This window comes from Nansenia antarctica (genome assembly GCF_963989245.1).
Source record: "Nansenia antarctica genome assembly, chromosome: 6".
In the NCBI taxonomy this organism is placed as follows: Eukaryota; Metazoa; Chordata; class Actinopteri; order Argentiniformes; family Microstomatidae; genus Nansenia; species Nansenia antarctica.
The window spans coordinates 45,660,334-45,679,644 of NC_137676.1; the positions used below are offsets into that span (position 1 = coordinate 45,660,334).

The 19,311-nt window shown below is 42.9% G+C and overlaps 1 protein-coding gene across 3 annotated transcripts; it reads left to right on the top strand.

The window, feature by feature from the left end:
* Positions 1-13,288: 13,288 nt before the first annotated feature.
* Positions 13,289-18,737, top strand: tardbpa (TAR DNA binding protein a). 3 transcript variants are annotated; one of them, XR_013937481.1, is made up of 7 exons: positions 13,289-14,072; positions 15,296-15,459; positions 15,553-15,693; positions 15,847-16,017; positions 16,136-16,220; positions 17,107-17,253; positions 18,009-18,737. XR_013937481.1 is itself a non-coding variant. In XM_080533307.1 (6 exons), the coding sequence occupies exons 1-6, from the start codon at positions 13,832-13,834 to the stop codon at positions 17,199-17,201; spliced, it is 897 nt and encodes a 298-aa protein (XP_080389433.1). In that variant the 5' UTR covers positions 13,289-13,831; the 3' UTR covers positions 17,202-17,931. The 3 variants fall into 3 exon arrangements, 2 of the variants coding, with proteins under 2 accessions (XP_080389433.1, XP_080389432.1); XM_080533307.1 differs by lacking the exon at positions 18,009-18,737 and having other exon boundaries at positions 17,107-17,931; XM_080533306.1 differs by lacking the exon at positions 18,009-18,737 and having other exon boundaries at positions 16,136-17,931.
* The last annotated feature ends 574 nt before the right edge of the window (positions 18,738-19,311 follow it).

Consider the following 19,311-nt stretch of genomic DNA (forward strand, 5'->3'; position numbering starts at 1 on the left):
TGAATATACAGCACTATCCATGCACTGTCTGTCCTGTGTTGTCCTGTTTTTGCATTTGTATTGTACTTGTTTTGTTCATATATATGTGAAAAAAGCATAAATGCACCTTCTGTAATGCCAAAGCAAATTCCTATATGTGTCAAGCATAATGGCAATAAACGTTATCTGAATCTGAATCTGAATCTGAATCTGACTGTTAGGGTCTCACTCTCATCGCCACCTCTTTTTGTCAAACCCATGCGTCGTTTGAAAATGTGCATCACCGTCTCCTCTGCTGCAGACACCGAAACTAAGGCAGACACCAAGAAGTAAGTATAGGAGGTCACATATAATTAATACCAGTTAAATCATAACAGTTGCTTAAGTAAACTGTTTTACTCTACTCAAGGTAAATGTTTTGAGACCCACCATTTGGACAGCTTCCATACTATAAGCATATTTGAATGAATGAATGAATGAATGGACTTTATTGTCATTGCTACAGTACAGGTACCAAACAACGAAATTTAGGAGGGGTGCGCGTAGTTCTTTTGGAAAACGTGTTTATTTTAGAATATTTATCATATAAATAAATATAAATAATACTCATTACATTGACATTTATGATCAAATAATGGTTGTGGTAATGTATTATTAGCGACCCCCACAGATGTATGATTTTACTGCTTTCATGGGAGCTCAGACCTTCCTTATGGGAGCTCAGCTCCCATTGGCTCCCACACAAACTCGAACCCTGATCTTTAAAATGAGGCCTGGCGCTAGTATGGAGGAGAGTCAGGCAGAGAGCGGGTCTCTGTAACCAAGGCCCTCTCTGCCTGATCCTCCTCCATACTATCAATGTATTAATAAATGTATTAAAAGTAAACTTGCAGGAATACTGTTTTTCAATATACCCTACCTTTAAACCCTGGCTGTAGAGCCTGGGAACATGTTTTATTTTACAGTTCCAGGAGGGAATGCCTAATCAGCATCTGGATATGCCACACCTGTCAGGTGGATGGATTATGTTGGCAAATGAGAAGTACTCACTAACACAGATTTAAACAAATTTGTGAACACAATTTGAGAGAAATAGGCCTTTTGTGTACATAGAAAAAATCTTAGGTCGTTGATTTCAACTCTTGAAAAAATTGGAGCGAAAACAAAAGTGTTGCGTTTAGATTTTTGTTCAGTATAATTGTTTGCCTGACTGGCCATCGGATTTGGGTTCCTAATAGCTAAAAAGCAATAATGTTTACTTATTTTATGCTATTAAATTAGCAAAGACCTCTGTAACCCTGTAGTTACTGCCAGTCAAACTAAAGGGACTGTTTTCCCCAAAAAAGGGGCGGGGGCATGACGCGAGGGCAACATACCTGGATGCATTGCTCTGAATGGTCTTAGGTCTGTCTGCTGAGACAGTAAATGAACAGACTTCTGAACAACATCATGAGATTCATCTGCCCAAAACGAAATAAAATTCCAGGTGTATAATTTAGCAATTAGGTCAATAACCATGAACTTGTCAGTGTTTGAATGAATGAATGAATGAATGGTCTTTATTGTCATTTATATAGTACAGGTCAGGTACCATACAACGAAATTTCTCAAAACCATGTCTGCAAGTGAGACCGAAGAAAGGGGACGCGTGTACCTTTATAGTTCTCTACCGCTATGCATGGTGGAACACTCAAGACTCCAACCAAGAAGCTGAAGCTTGAAGGAAAAGGTCAGCTATCTGTGGTCAATTGAACTACTTATTTCGTACGTTATACGCACTTATAGTTACACTAGTTACACTACAGTTACACTCAATATTTACACATTCAATACGCAAACAGCAGACGTTCATGGTGTGAAAGTAGAAAGCATTGAATAAAAGCAACCAATACTCGAAAAATAACATTCATAATGATCACAGGTTGGATCAGGATCAGGATCAGAATCAGAATCGGAATCAGAATGACTTTATTCGCCAAGTAGGTTTTCACATACAAGGAATTTGCTGTGGTTGTTGGTGCAAACAGGCAACATAATAATAATAATAATAATAATAATAATAATAATAATAATAATAATAATAATAATAATAATTAAAAGTAGTGCAAAAAACGTCAAGAAGCATAGATATAAAATAAGGTAAGATATAAATATGAATGAATATTTACAATATGCGGTTTCAGAGACAAGGCTTAAGCCTAGTCCTGGACTAAATCACACTTTCAATGTGAAATCTCCATTGAAGATGTTTTTTAGTCTAGGACTAGGCTTAAGCCTTGTCTGTGAAACCGGCCCATAATGTCTATGGGGGCGGGGTAGGAGAAAAGTGCTATACAAATAAAAGTTATTGTTATTACGTAACCCAAATTAAAGACCAAATGTTGAATTCAAAATGAACCCTTATGACCTAGTGATGTCATAATTAGCCTACACAGACTTGCATTGTGATGTAAAATCGCGTCAGTACTTGGACCACCATGTAGACAGTTCTATTGGTTTAGTTAGTAAAAATCAGCAATATGGTAAGATGATTTGTATTTTCTTTAACATTTGACCTGAATTTGAAGATAAAGATTGATCTATTTTAGGCAGAGGTCACATTGAAGAAGCTTGGTATTATAAAGTCCCAAATATCTTTTAGGATTTAATTCATCCACTAAATCAAAAATATAGTCACTCATACTCAAATACAGTCAAATTTGAAGTTTGATCAAAGTTGTCTCTATCTTCACAGGATAAGCCACATAAAGCAAAGAAAACTAAGAGAAAGAAGAAATCAACCAAAAAAGTTAACAATGTGAGTGCTAACTCTCCTGTGTCATATTTTATCTTCAACCTTTATTTAGCTAAATAATTAATATTGTGTGGCTCAAAGTCAGCTATATTCAGACCCTTACTATTGTGCCATGCACTCTTTTTAAACTCCTCCTACTGAGGAGGTAATTCAGGAATATGTATCTAGCTTCTGTCATCAGTATCTATCACAGGTTGATGGTGTAAGAACTCAGTCCAATAACAGCTGTGCAGGGTGTGTATTGTTGGACAAAGAGAGTCTACTGTGTGATGATTGACAGGGTGAATAGGACTGTGAAGAGCCTTCTTTGACTGAATACAGTTTAACAGAAAAGTTATTGTGCTCTTTGTCTGTTCCTGATACACGTGATCTATTCCTTTCTATCCTTTTAGTCTGAGACCAGATGCGACAACACACTTAGCGATGTCCTGAGTTTGCCCAGTCATGAAGGTAGCTAGAACAAAAATGTGTTCCCCTTCATTTTAACTGTGGTAATTGATGTACACCTTTTAAGAAACAAATGCTCTAATGTAGCACATTGTCTTTTTGAAGTGCTTTCAGATTTTGAGACGGTGGAGGATCTCCCACTTGATGAAGGTAAAGCTTCTCTAAGATGTTGGTGTGCATTCAAATACACAACTTAGCTGTTTTATATCTATAAGACTGTTTTATACAATGCAGTATGAACTTTGTTTTGGCACATTTGTCGATGAGGTATGTCAACAACTAAAGGCTAAAATGTCATAACAAAAAAAATACAATTGCACAAATACAGCATATGTCTTTTTAAAACACTACTTCTTCATTCCAGAGCCAAACAAGAAAAAGAAAAACACTAAAGAGAAGAAAAAGGAGAAGAAAAAGGAGGTCCAAGCTGTCTGTGCTGCCCCCTCCAGCCGTGGTAATGATGACCAGGCTGTGTCACCTTCCTGTAACAAGGAGCCTACCATGGGAAGAGGCAAGCTGGTTCTCAAGCCTCTGGTTCTCACGCCTCTGGTTCTCACGCCTCTGGTTCACAGGCTGTCATCCGTCCTTAAACTGGTAGGGTCTCTATTGTCTCTCATTGTGTAAAATAATCACAATCAATGTGCTCTTAAGGATGCCCCATACAGATGTCAGACCTTTTGATAACATATACCTCTATCTCAGGACTTGGATAAGAATCAGAAAGAGGATTCTGAGACCTCTATTGCTGAGGAAATTGAGGACCAGCCCTATGCCTCCTCCAACCACAGTGCAGGTGATCAGGCTGCCTCCTCCGCCCAGAGCAAGAGAGTCTTGGAGACACCAGCTATGGGGGAGGACAAGTCCTGTACCAGTGGACAGGCATCCCTGAAACAACTGGTGAGAGTTACTCTGGATTGAGGATAATATGGATAATAATAATTGATTAGTTCATCTATAGTGTCTCAAGTCCCTTGTTATATTGTATGTATTGGTGACAAGTAGAGATGTGAATCAGAGAGTAGCCACTATGTTTACTATGGCTCTGTCATGTGATGTTTCTTCCCTAGGATTGTGATGAAGAGCGTAGAGAGGAGTCTCAGTTATCCGTTGCTGATGATATCAAGGAGCAAAAGAAGAAAAAGGAGGTCCAAGCTCTCCGCGCTGCCCCCTCCAGCCGTGGTAATGATGACCAGGCTGTGTCACCTTCCTGTAACAAGGAGCCTACCATGGGAAGAGGCAAGCTGGTTCTCAAGCCTCTGGTTCTCAAGCCTCTGGTTCACAGGCTGTCATCCGTCCTTAAACTGGTATGGTCTCTATTGTCTCTCATTGTGTAAAATAATCACAATCAATGTGCTCTTAAGGATGCCCCATACAGATGTCAGACCTTTTGATAACATATACCTCTATCTCAGGACTTGGATAAGAATCAGAAAGAGGATTCTGAGACCTCTATTGCTGAGGAAATTGAGGACCAGCCCTATGCCTCCTCCAACCACAGTGCAGGTGATCAGGCTGCCTCCTCCGCCCAGAGCAAGAGAGTCTTGGAGACACCAGCTATGGGGGAGGACAAGTCCTGTACCAGTGGACAGGCATCCCTGAAACAACTGGTGAGAGTTACTCTGGATTGAGGATAATATGGATAATAATAATTGATTAGTTCATCTATAGTGTCTCAAGTCCCTTGTTATATTGTATGTATTGGTGACAAGTAGAGATGTGAATCAGAGAGTAGCCACTATGTTTACTATGGCTCTGTCATGTGATGTTTCTTCCCTAGGATTGTGATGAAGAGCGTAGAGAGGAGTCTCAGTTATCCGTTGCTGATGATATCAAGGAGCAAAAGAAGAAAAAGGAGGTCCAAGCTCTCCGCGCTGCCCCCTCCAGCCGTGGTAATGATGACCAGGCTGTGTCACCTTCCTGTAACAAGGAGCCTACCATGGGAAGAGGCAAGCTGGTTCTCAAGCCTCTGGTTCTCAAGCCTCTGGTTCACAGGCTGTCATCCGTCCTTAAACTGGTATGGTCTCTATTGTCTCTCATTGTGTAAAATAATCACAATCAATGTGCTCTTAAGGATGCCCCATACAGATGTCAGACCTTTTGATAACATATACCTCTATCTCAGGACTTGGATAAGAATCAGAAAGAGGATTCTGAGACCTCTATTGCTGAGGAAATTGAGGACCAGCCCTATGCCTCCTCCAACCACAGTGCAGGTGATCAGGCTGCCTCCTCCGCCCAGAGCAAGAGAGTCTTGGAGACACCAGCTATGGGGGAGGACAAGTCCTGTACCAGTGGACAGGCATCCCTGAAACAACTGGTGAGAGTTACTCTGGATTGAGGATAATAATAATTGATTAGTTCATCTATAGTGTCTCAAGTCCCTTGTTATATTGTATGTAGTGGTGATGAGTAGAGATGTGAATCAGAGAGTAGCCACTAGTTTACTATGGCTCTGTCATGTGATGTTTCTTCCCTAGGATTGTGATGAAGAGCGTAGAGAGGAGTCTCAGTTATCAGATGATATCAAGGAGCAATCAAGTAAACTACAAGACGAGCCCTCTGCCTCCTCCAGTCACAACCCTCATGACCAGGCTGCCTCTGAAAGTGGAAAGACATCCTTCCAAAACCTGGTGAGTTACCTGTAATTACCCAGTGTTATGTACAGTATAATGTCAAGAGTTAAGAGCTTGAGTTTAAATTCATGTTGAATTGATAGCTACTATAAGGTATTGGCACATCATTAGAGTGATCATTTGTCTCCCCCCAAATAACCAACCTCAGAATTGTGGCAAGGACTCTGAGATTGCTGCACTAAGAAAGGCTCTGGAGGAGGAGAGGGCAGCCAAAGCCGTTCTCCAGACTTCGCTGGACGGGGGAAAGTGCAGCTACCTCAAGATTCAGATGAGAGCCAACAAGATGGCCTCAGAGCTGAAAGAGGGTCAGAGCATGAACATAAAGCTCCAGGGGAAGCTCAAAACCGCCCTCTCCCTGCAGACCAGGGCACTGGAAGAGAGCAACCAGCTTGCAGAGGACAGGCAGGCCCAGGTCCAGAAGCTACAGGCCCTCAGCTCTGCACTTCAGTCCCTGCAGGAGGACAACACAGCCAAGAATGACCTCCTGTTATTGCAGCAGAACATGAGCCAGAAGCTCCAATATGACCTGGAGACGGCTTTGTCCCAGCAGCGGAGAGCTGTGGAGGAGCGCGCCAGCCTGGCTGCAGAGAATGAGGCCAGGGTTCAAGAGATGCAGGAGATAATGTCATCCCAGGAGGCAGAGAGAGCTCATAGGGCTGTATTGGAGGACAGGCTTCAGAAGAACAGTGCTGTAAACGGGTCCAAGGTGCAGGCATTGCATGACAAAATCACAGAAAATACTGTCCTCGATCAGATGGCCTCAGACCTGGAGGTGGAGAAAAACAGAAGCCAGCAACTCCAGAACGACCTCATGGCTGCCCTCTCACAGTGTATGAGGGGGCTAGACGAACGTGACCAGCTGGCTCTAGAAAGCCATCCCAGGCTTCTAAAGTTAAATGAGCTGAGCTCCGAAAATCAAAAGCTCCGGGGAGACCTTGAGACTGCTCTTTCTGAGCACCAAATGGTACTGGAGGATCACAACCGGTTGGTTGTGGAGAGCGAGGCCAAGCTCAGAGAGCTCCAAGATTTGACCACAGCCATGGAGGTGGAGAGGGCGAAGGGTGTTCAACTGCATGAGGGGCTCCAGAAAGAGACTGCCGAGAAGCAGGCCCTTAGCTGCGAAGTGCAGGCCTTGCGAGTGCAAAATGCAGCTTGCAATGCTAGTCTCTCTGAGAACATTGTGAGAGCTACTCAGATGGCCTCTGATCTAGGGGAAGAACAGAGTAGGAGCAGAAAGCTCCAAAGCAAAGTCCAAACTGCTCTCTCTGGGCAGAAGATGGCTCTAGATGAACAAAACCGACTGACTGTGGAGCTAAAGGATGTCAGACAGGTTTGCACTGAGCTGGAAGAGGCTGTGGCCATAGAGATGGCCGAATCAGAGAAAATCTCTGAGCAGCTCAAGGACTGGGACCAACAGCTCTATGAGAAGACTGTAGCCCTGGAGAAGAGTGTCATCGCTCAGCGTGTCATTAGTTCATCCCTGGAGGTAGAGCGGAAACACTTTGAGAAACTGACTATGGATAACCAGACCAGGATCGCACAGCTGACTGAGAGCCTCCAGGCCGAGACCGCTGCTAAACAAGTAAGCTATTTCAATGACTGTGATGCATTACGCCAGATTCAACATTTATTTACACAGTTTGTTATCTATCTGTATCTGTGTTTACAGTACAGTTTAAGCATCTAAGATAACAATTTTGAGAAGAAATATTACATTAATTTGCAAGTTTAATGCTTCATGTTTAAGCTCCCTTGTCAGTGCTTTCATCTACGTGTGTGCGCGTGTGTATGCGTGTTCATCCCTTCTCTCATTCATTCACTGTCTCATTCATTCAGGGACTGAAGTTGGACCTCGTGGATAACCAGACCAGGATCAGAGAGCTGCAGGAGCGGAATGCACAGCTGACTGAGAGACTCCAGGCTGAGACCACTGCTGAACAAGTAAGATATTTCAATGACTGTGATGCATTAGGCCAGATTTACTTGAGTGTTTACAGTTATTTACAAAGGGAATTAAGATCTAAGATAAACACCCATGTGTGTGTTCTGTTATCTATCTGGTATGATACTGATATCTGGCAAGACCATTTTAACATTGCGAATTGAGTTCATTCATTCACTCTCTCATTCATTCACCCATCCATTCACTCTCTCATTGATTGATTGATTCTCTCATTCATTCAGGTCCTGAGGTTGGAGCTCCAGGAGTTGTCGTTGGAGCACCAGGCCCTGGTGAGGGAGAGTAAAAACCTCCTCTCCAAACACAACTTCCTCATGGTCAAGAACCAGGGTCTGATTAACTCGCGTCAGGAACAATTTTCTGAGCATCAGACCCTCCAGTCTGAACATGAGGAAATGAGGAGCAAGTATGAGAGCCTCATCTCTCAACTCCAGGCCTCTCTTAAACAGGAGCAGTGCTCCAGCTACAAACTGAAGCTGAGAGCAAATCAGATGGCCTCCAACTTCAAAGAGAAGCAGAGAGAGAACAAAAAACTTCAGAGCGACGCCATTGCTGCCCTCTCTGGACAACAGAGGGTGGTAGAGGAGCGCAGCCGGCTAGCTGAGGAGCTAAAGGAGGCAAGGGACACCTATAGGGTACAGGAGGAGGCTATCATCAAACAGCTGGCTGAGACAGAGAACATCTTCAGCCAGTGGCACGACAGGGACCAGAAGATTCTTGACCAGACTGCAAACCTGAAGAACACCACAGCAGCCCTGAACAAGCTCAAGAAGAAACACAGTGCTCTGGAGAGGGAAAATGCAGCGTTAATCTCAGAACACAAAGAGCTTTCCTCTGCGCATCAGCAACTGCTCTCTGACCAGGAAATCATCAAATCCAAGCTCAAGGTGATCTTTAACCTTTACTGATCCAACGGACCCACAGGTGGATTGGTATGGGTCTGTTGTCTGTCCACCACTGGCATTTTGGAGGGGATAGGGTTCAGTTGGTGGACCAGTGGTGGTCTAGTGAATAGTGAGTTGGACTGGTGATCGGGGGGTTGTGCGTTCAAATCCCGCCTGGAATACCACCACTATTGTCGACACTTAGCCCTCAGTTACTCCAGGGGTAGCTACTCCCTGTAATTCGTAATTGTAAATCACTTTGGATTAAAAGCGTCTGCTAAATGGCAAATTCAGGCATTCCTTGGAATCATTTATCCCAAGTATTACACTAACATACTGAATCATTAGAATCAGTTCATTGAAAAGATTCGTTCACCGAATTGTTCAGTAGTACAATTCAAAGTAAAAAAATATATTCAACGTCATTTTTTTAAATTCAAATTGAGCAATTCAAATTCAAAGTCAGTAATTCAGATTCAGATTCTAGTGGCACAGATCTCTGCCCATACATATTTTACCCCAGATTGTCATGGTAAGAAGACAAATATTGGGTTTTCATCCTTGAAACGTATTTAATTGGATTCTCTGACCACACAAATGTACAGTTTGACACAAAATGTGTAATTATAGCTATAACAGTAGCAAATATATGGGGTGTGGTAATTGCCAATGGGCTCTGATGTATTGTTGGCGGCCATTTTGAAAAAAAGCAGATCTCACTTGTGTCTTTGGATAAAAGTTTTTTCTATCACCCTAAGGTACTTGCATGCCAAAGGGGACATTTGTTGCATGAACTGAAGTCAACGCGCTATATTTTGGTCTAACAGTCTCGACTACTTCTCAATAATCGTATTTTCACGTTCGCAAGCTCTCAACGTTCATATTCTGCTGTTGCACAATATTCTACTGCGCCCCATAGTGTTTTTTGATTGATTGATTGAAAACTTTATTAGAAGATTTGCAGAAGTAGGTACATGAAAGTACATGTTACATACAAGGTCAACTAACAGGATAAAAACCCAAGAAAGCCACTGGCTTATTTCAATTGGGGTCCTTGATTGTCTTGGTGGTAAAGTGCCGGCAGTCAAAGGCATACTGTCATTCACAGGAGATTAATGCTGGTGTTCCCACTGACCAGCTTCAAGGCTAGAAATTCCCTTGTCTTTTCCAATACCTGTAATATAAACAATTTCAGCAGTCATTGAGCGCAACAATATGGGTCCCAGGTGTAATTTCCTAAATGACCACAGTGTGGCAGGATGCTAAATATTTCTCACCCTCAAAGGACTGAGCACTTCTCTCCTCCTGCCTTGAACTCTGATGTTTGGTCCTTTCATGTCAGTGTTTACCTGGATCACGCTAGAATCCTCAAGGGCAACAATTAGATTTCCCCTCAGGGCAAGAGACCATTGAAGCTGTAAACAAACAAACAAACAGAGGGGGAGGGGGGGGGCACATACAGCATATGCACAGTGGGTTGTAGTGAGCTATACTAATTCACATCTCAGATTATAGATTAAGAGTGTTTATTATAGTGTTATAGGCAACACAGGCAGCATATTTTATGAAATATAACTTGTAAAAACGACCTAATTGTTCCAACTGTCCAGCGGGATTTGTCTAATCACCATGACTTTTTTGTTTGTTTAAAAAGTTATAGAAATTACTGAACCCAATCCAAGATCTATGCTCCCCCTCCGTCAACCTTTCTTCAAAACACTTACCGTACAGCACATACATACAATTGCCTACACACATAGGATACTGCCATGTTATGTTACTGACTTAAAGGTGGAAAAAAAGGCTGTAATTCAAGCAACAAGAAACTGGGCTCCCGGACACTTTTTTGGCTGAGGGATGGGGCTGGAGAAATGAAACCACTCTCAATTTCTTAGACAGAGCTACAGTATGGATGCAAGGACTGCAAGGATGCAAGAAATTGTATAAAAAGCCAACACCATTGACATGTTGCTATTATGGTCATAGGGGTACTCACCTTGAATTCTTAGTCTTAAGCCCTCTATCCTAGTTCTGTGGATCCACACCTCCATGTACTCTGAGAAGCATTCCACATCTCCTTCTAAAAATAATTCAGTCTCTCAGTTGTCAGTGTCATACTCTTGCTCTCTCCATCCTCTCAGACCTGGGCATCTCTGGCACCGCACACTCCTGGTTTTCTTCCTACCTGGCGGGCCGCTCCTACCAGGTGACCTGGAGAGAATCACTGTCTTCTCCACGAACCCTCTCCACTGGAGTACCCCAGGGTTCTGTCCTAGGGCCCCTACTTTTCTCCCTCTACACCAAGTCTCTTGGCTCGGTAATCTCTTCACATGGGCTCTCCTACCACAGCTACGCAGACGACACTCAACTCTTCCTGTCCTTCCCCCCGTCTGATGTACACGTGGCAACCCGTATCTCTGCATGTCTCGCTGACATTTCAACTTGGATGGCTGACCACCATCTCAAGCTCAATCTTAACAAGACCGAGCTCCTCTTCATCCCCGGGAAAGCCTGCCCTCTCCAAGACTTCTCTATCACAGTGGAGAACTCTACTGTAACCCCCTCCCTGACAGCCAAGAATCTTGGAGTGATCCTGGATAACCGACTATCCTGTGCGGAAAACATTGCAGCAACGGCTCGCTCCTGCAGATTCTTCCTCTACAACATCAGAAGGATATGACCATTCTACCACTTCTTCTTCTTACCAGAGAGGCAGCGCAACTCTTGACCCAGGCACTGGTCATCTCCCGCCTGGATTACTGCAACGTACTCTTGGCTGGTCTCCCCGCCTACGCCATTAGACCTCTGCAGCTCATCCAGAACGCTGCTGCACGTCTGGTATTCAACCTCCCCAAATACTCTCATGTCACCCCTCTCCTTCGCACCCTGCACTGGCTCCCGGTAGCAGCTCGCATCCGATTCAAGACCCTGGTGCTTGCATATCAGGCAGCTAAAGGGACAGCCCCTGCCTACCTGAAGGAAATGGTAACCCCCCAAACCCCTGCCCGCTCACTCCGCTCCTCCACCTCGGCTGGCCGACTGGCCCCACCACCTCTACACAGCAGTCGGGCTACCCGATCACGTCTCTTCACAACTCTGGCTCCCCGCTGGTGGAATGAGCTCCCCACGGCTGTCAGAACGGCAGAGTCACTACCCATCTTCCGTCGTAGACTGAAGACCCATCTCTTCATCTTAACTGCTCCTCCTGAGACATCTTCTGCCCCTCAGCACTACGTCTCCTAAAGACACCCGCTTTCCCCTCTACTGTGTCCCTAAGAACTTCTATCGCCCCCTTTGTACTGCTTCTCTGTTCCTCCAGTATAAAATAAAATTTAAAAAGTTTTAGAAGAAGGTGGTAGAAGAAGGTTTCTCCTTCTATCAGTGGCCCCGGGCCCGAGCTAGATTACTCTTCCTGCCACGAATGGTGGACTGATGATTCACATGCTTAGTATTCAAATGTATTGATTGTAAGTCGCTTTGGAATAAGGCGTCTGCTAAATGCCAAAAATGTAAATGTAAATGTAAATTAACTGTATAGGCACTATGTACAGAAATACGAGATAGGCCTAACTGTTAATAAGTGGTGCTTAATTTGTCATATGACTAAAGTGATGCCTTCTCTGTGCATATTTTCCCATAGCTCCTCAGATATTTGCAGTTGCACTGGTAAGGAAATGCACCTCTTAGCTTGTACCTGTTAATGTCTGTGGTGAGTTATCCATCCAGTCTCTTTTTTTAATTTTCAGGACATTCCCTTTGATGGGCAAGACCAAAGTACTATAGAAAACAAGGTGGAATAGTTGAGATTAATATAATAGAATCTAATTGCTGTCATTTTTAAAGAAATGCAAATAGTAAACGATATCGTTTTTGTTCGATCCATGCTGTTTTTAAACAAACTGTTATTTGCATGGGTATTTATAGACTTTGCCAGGCCATCAACTTATGGTATAGTGTCAGCTGTGTTTATTATATATATAATATATATATATATTAAATAACAAGCACATGATAAGAAAATGAAAGGAAAAGATCAAAGCAGTCCTAACAGGTGGTGTCACCTGGGGTCTTTGAAGAAACTGAGGGCGTGAATGACAATTGAGGTTAGAGATGTTAGATACATCCGTGCAAATGCGATTGATGCCTTGGTATATTTTTACAATATGAATGGGCTCATGATTATCATGGTAACTTGCCACTATAACACCTGCATGATCATTCCATCCACAGTGTGGCAACGATGATACACGTATTCAGTGCGCACTTTTCTCTCTGCCCACTGCATTGTTTTGAGAGGGTCCGCACACCAGACTGAAGAGGGTACCCCAAAGGATTGGATCTTGTAAAATCCCACTAACACGAATTGGAAACCGAGCAATATAAAGCAAATATCGTTTGTATGCACTAGTGTCGCTTCACTTGTTTAGAACATAATGACTTCTTTAAAGAAAAAGAAAAAAACACACGCAATTTAATGTCGATATTACGTTTCAAAAGAAATGTCCCTTCCAGGGCGCCCCCGTGTTCTATAAATGGGACCGCCCAACACGATGATGTCACTCCGTCAATGCATCAGGCAAGGCAGCCATTTTGTTGGAAGTTTGAGGGCAAGGAAGAAGCGTCTTTTATTCGTGTTTATCTCTAACATCTGAAGAAACGATACGCTGGTATGAAATAATTTATCACGGCAAAATTCTAAAGCAAACTGCACCGACCTTACTATTGCAATCGGAAAGAAGAGTCCAGTAATCTGTGTGGCGAAGAAGGCGCGCAAATACCTCACGGCCATTCATTTTGCAAGCGTGTGCATTGTTTGCTAGCCAGCTAAACGAGGGCCAGATTCGGCTCTCATGGCCGCCAGCTAACGAATTTTTTTTTTTACACAGCAGTCTAAGTTATATATCTGTCTACATTGCCTGTCGCGTTAATTAATATATTTAGGCCATTTGTCTTTAAGACGCTTGTATTTAGCAAGCTAGAGTAGCAAACTTGAAAGTGTAGTAATATTGGTAGGTGCTTAAGCTAGCTAGCCAACTTAGCATTCAGTGTGCACCGCGTGCATCGTCAGCTTTGTGAACGTGAAAGCTACACCGATTAAGCAGCTAGCTGTAGCCTGTGCTGATCAGTTGAGATCATGGCAGAATTGTATATTCGCGTGGCCGAAGATGAAAACGAAGAGCCCATGGAGATCCCGTCTGAGGACGATGGCACCGTTCTGCTGTCAACCGTAGCTGCCCAGTTCCCTGGGGCGTGCGGCCTCCGGTACCGGAGCCCGGCGTCTCAGTGCATGAGGGGCGTCCGGCTGGTGGAGGGGGTCCTGCATGCACCCGAGGCCGACTGGGGGAATCTGGTCTACGTCGTCAATTATCCAAAGGGTAAGGTGTTTTTTCCTGTGTCAATTGTGGTGTAACATGCTGGCTATCTTCAACTATTTTACTTTTGTGATTTTGTTTTGTATACAAAGTCTTAATAGTTCAAAATGTAACTTATGCACAACGTTTCTGCAACTACACTGCAAAGTTGTGTTATACCAGGGCTGTTTACATTAATGTTGCCTAGTAAATGATGCATTGCAGGGCTTGACGCTTACCTTTTCCCCAGGTAGCACTGTGCTACCATGTTGAAAAATTTAGTAGCACACCAAGAATTTCAGTAGCACAATGAAAATTGCGCAATTTTCGTCAACAACGACAACAAATTATCATAATCATAACATATCAAAATGATCATAACCGGCTCTTGGCCGTAATCAAAATGGAGACTCACACAATGTAAAGGGGAAGTAAGAATATTAATTTCAGTTGGCCCACGGTTCGGTATGAACCTCGGTTTTTGGGTCACGGTTCGTTTTTTTTTTTTTTTTTTAAATGCTACTATTTATTTACAAACTGTTACTTTATTTTGCTTATACTTATGGAACTTTAACATTTAGACACATTCCAGAATATGACTGGTAAATTGTATAATATAAATATATATAAACAAAAAACACTTTCAAATGTAAAAAAATTACATAAACACTTTCAAATGTGACGTGTTGTGGATTGGAACTACGGATCATAAGCTTTCAAATGATGTGTCATACAGTGAAATCCGAAAAAATATGAAGTTAGAGTCATTTGAATGTTGTTAGACGTCAGGCACATATAGGGTTAACCTCAATGAAACCGGAAGCAAACGCTGCTAGCAGCTAGCGGCTAACAAAACACAGCGCTACGAACTATGAGAGCTGTATCCCATATACCCATTATGCACATTTTAAGCGCATATAGGACTCGCGTGAAGCATTTCTGCGACACACGTTTCTGTTCACAGTTTTCATTCCCTCATCGCTTATACACATACGTTTGACTGCGCATGACAGTTCAGCAGTCTTTTAGTCGCACTGGTGCGATTGAATGTATTTCCAAGTCGCACAGAAATATATTCACTCGCAAATGCGACCAAAACAGTCGCACTGTCGAGCCCTGCATTGGTGATGATACAATCCCCAAACATTGTTTCGCTGAGTGGGTGCTATGGGGGCGATTGCATCTTAATTTGAACTTGTTATTACTACACTGCAATATTGATAGGACAATGTTTGTTCATATGTCAGACAACAAAAGGAAGATGGACGAAATGGATGCTGCCTCAGCTGTGAAAATGAAGAGGGGTAGTGAGAAAACATCAGACCTTATTGTCCTCGGCCTACCTTGGAAAACATCTGAGCAAGATTTGAAAGACTACTTTGTCACTTTTGGGGAAGTTATCATGGTGCAGGTAACCCTGATATTTAATATTTTATATGATGGTTCATTGGTTCATGTTTTTCAAGAACGTGACTGTGAATAATCACTTGCTCTCTCTGTGCAGGTCAAACGAGATGTCAAGACTGGGAACTCAAAAGGATTCGGGTTTGTCAGATTCACTGAGTACGAGACCCAATCCAAAGTGGTTTCCCAGCGACACATGATTGATGGAAGATGGTGTGACTGCAAACTACCTAACTCTAAGGTATTTTAGCTAAATCAGTGCATTCTTTAATTAATTCTGAATTGATTCCTTTTCCCCAAAGACTTTGTTTCCTTTCCAAATGCTTTTTCATGAGTTCAGAAGATCTGGTTAACAAAGTGCAGGTATCAAGCGCTGTCTATCCCACCTTTACAGGCGGGACCCGATGAGCCCATGCGCTGCCGTAAGATATTTGTTGGCCGCTGCACCGAAGACATGACTACTGATGAGCTCCGCCAGTTCTTCATGCAGTACGGCGAGGTCACTGACGTCTTCATTCCTAAACCCTTCAGGGCATTTGCCTTTGTCACCTTTGCAGATGACCAGGTATGTTTTCCACTGCTTGCTCTTCAAATATGAGACTTTCAATGTCTAAGGGGAGTGGCATATGCCCTAGTGTGGTTTTATAACAGTATTTGATCATCTCCTCCCCACCCTTCTCCAGGTGGCCCAAGCCCTGTGCGGAGAGGACCTGATCATCAAGGGAGTCAGCGTCCACATCTCCAACGCCGAGCCTAAGCACAATAATAGTAGGCAAATGATGGATCGTGGGAGGTTTGGGGCTGGTGGGTTCGGGGGTCAGGGTTATGGCAGTAGTCGTGGAGGGATGGGGAGCAGTGGCAGCAGTGGGGTTAATTTCGGGGCCCTAAGCCTTAACCCTGCCATGATGGCTGCAGCCCAGGCTGCTCTTCAAAGCAGCTGGGGCATGATGGGTATGCTGGCTAATCAGCAGGGCCAGGGCCAAGGCCAAGGCCAAGCCACCACCGCAGGTACCACCACTACTGGGCAGACTAGTGCCGCGACCCGAGACCAGACCTATAGCTCTAGCAACACCAGTTACAGCAGCCCCAGCTCAGCTAGTCTAGGGTGGGCTGCAGGTACCAACTCTGCCTCCAGCAGTGGGTTCAGCTCCGGCTTTGGCACCTCTATGGAGTCAAAGTCGTCAGGTTGGGGAATGTAAAGAGCTTTGATCTAATTATTTCTTATTTCTAGATTAATCTGGTAAGTATTTTGAGAGGGGAAAAGAACAATTCTAGTCATATCCCAAGTCCCTGCTATTTAAACCTATTGCCTTTTTATTTTGTTTAAGACAAATTCAACATGCATAGTGTGTGAGACTAATTATGTTAGTAATGAGTGCAGAGTGGTTGAAGTGTTTAGTTTGTTAGTGGTAAATGCTACACTACATACATATTTTTTTGTTTTTCTTGGAAAATGTTATTTTGTATAAGACATGACTGCATGCCAACTAGATATTTCTGAAACATGCACGAGTATCACAAAAGCTCCCTCAACCATGTGTAAATGGTTAAATGGTCTTCAATTATGATTGATGTTTAATCTCTGTATGCAGTTGATTGTATCTTTTTTGTTTGCTGTTTTATGGAAACGCCTTCATGAAAATCTCTTCTACAGTTCACCAACTCTTTTCCAATTTCCCGGGAAGAAGCCCCTCGTTGGCAGCAATGTTCGACCGATCTCAGTATCAGTACCCCTCTTCCCATGTGTAAATGCTTTGCCATCAAAGAACACAGCTTCACTCTGCATATACTGTGTTAGACGGTGGGTGTTGCCTTTTTCTCCCCTTTTCTTGGATATAAAAATCTTGTCTGCTCTGTAGCGCTTTTGAGAACAATGAGTGGGATTGGTGGTGGCCAAAGAGTGAGAGACTGAGAGTGAGCGAACGGGAGAGCAAAATGAAAGAAAGCAAGTGTGAAAAGGACTGGTTGTGCGATGCTAAAGGGCCAGATGTCTGCGAGAGTTGAGAAGAACCTGTGGCTTTGTGCGAGTGTGAAAGGAAGAAGCAAGTACGAGTGTGTTCCTTATGACCATCACAAGGACATTTATTGCATCTCCAGATCTCTAAGGTCTCCTTTCTCAAAACATTTTTCTATGAAGCTTAATCTTAAAACACAGTGGAATGTTTAGTGTTATACATTTGTATCCTTTCTTGTATCCTTTTCTTGCTGTCTGATTTGATGAATGGTGTGTGCTTTATTTTCTCCCTGTTACCACCCCTTTCCATGTGAAAATGAGTTGATGCTGGTGATGTGTGTTGAGAGCACTGGGGGAGCTTGGAGGGAGTGTGTGACGGTGCAAGTGAGCTCAGTGTGTCTTCAGAGGTTGAAGTGGCGAGTGTTTGACTAGTCCCTATTGAAAGTTTGTGTTGAAGTGTTTCTGAATGGATTTTATGTTTTGTGAATCAAAGGGAATTCTCGAATAAAACTAAATTTGACTAGGTATTTTGCCTACTTGACAGAGTTATTTATTTTGACTGTTATTAATTGAACTGCCAACACTTTAATTCGCATGTATAGGGACCTTGGACACGGACGGCCCAGGTTTACATCAGAATCCAGAGTGAAGTCTATTTTCGGAAAGCTGAAGACTGGAGTTTGGTGTGCTTTTGGGTGGGGCCAACACAAGCCAACAGTGGAGATGCTGCAGAATGCCTTATGCCTGAAAAGGGACTTCTTCACCTCACTAACAAGACCCCTTGGACCACCCCCCATTGAAATTTAGAATGGACCATTCTCAATTGGGCTACGGTATTCGCTTTATACCTTCAAATGAAAAAATCTTAAAAGCAGGGCCAAATTCAAACATCTAACTTTAATCGCCTGTTAAGTGACGATCATGCTTTACTGTGTAGTTATTTCAACGTTTTTTTTTTTTTTTTGAAGACCTCATCTGGTTTCGATCTTGCTTTTGAAAGATTCATTTTGTTTTGTTAAATGTTGTCCGAATACAGCCATTGTAATTGTAAATTGAAAGATTTAAGTTAAAGGCGCTTTTCTTACAGTAGATAACTTCATGTGGTTCAAATGTACAATTACAGTCAACCTGACAGGACTTTTGCGTGTTCTTTAAAGGCTGTAAAGGGGCTGGGGAAATGTATGACTCGTCAATTCTGCAGGGTTTTGGATGTTTGGAAAATTGCTGATTGAACTGATGAACTCGCCAGCAGGAATCTTATCATTTGTGTACTGATATTGAACTCTTATTTTTAGTCCTATGGAGTGTAAAATAAAGTTTTAAATTTTTAATCATTTGTTGTTTTTCTCCATCTAGAACAAGTTTTATAGATTGTCTAAAGCAGTGAGCACCATGTTTGGTGCCAGGCTGGAATGTTATGGTTGCACCAACTCACTTCATTAACTTCAGTCAGAGTAGCTCTATGGCAATGTAAACAATCTTCACTTGCTTGGTGTGGACTCTTATACTCTCTTGTGGTATTTTATAGATGTAGGCGACTTTTCCGTAAAAGTTGGGTAGGATGTGTCTCCAATACTAGCAATAGGGGTTCCAATGGTGTATTCCACATCTTCCACTTAAAATTTACCTGGATGTGACCTACCTGGCTGTCCTCCAGGTGGTGCCAAATTGTGCTGATGGCTCTGGGTAGTACTGTATTTGATATCGGTCGAAATTTGACATCAGTTAGCCTATGTTGGCAAAATTGGTGTAGAATGATTGAAAGCGCCTTTCAATTAATTATACAATCTCTTTTTAATCTTTAAGTGTGCACAAAAAATGAGTGGCCGTCCAAATGACGTTTGTAGGTTCAACTGAGTGAGGGAACCCATTCTGCTGCCTGTATTCCCATTGAGAAAAATGTCC

Coding starts and splice junctions, on each gene's coding strand:
- tardbpa (XM_080533306.1), top strand. CDS start 13,832: ATGGCAGAATTGTATATTCGCGTGGCCGAAGATGAAAACGAAGAGCCC. Junction 14,073..15,295: donor CGTCGTCAATTATCCAAAGG/GTAAGGTGTTTT, acceptor TTCATATGTCAG/ACAACAAAAGGAAGATGGAC. Junction 16,018..16,135: donor TCACCTTTGCAGATGACCAG/GTATGTTTTCCA, acceptor ACCCTTCTCCAG/GTGGCCCAAGCCCTGTGCGG.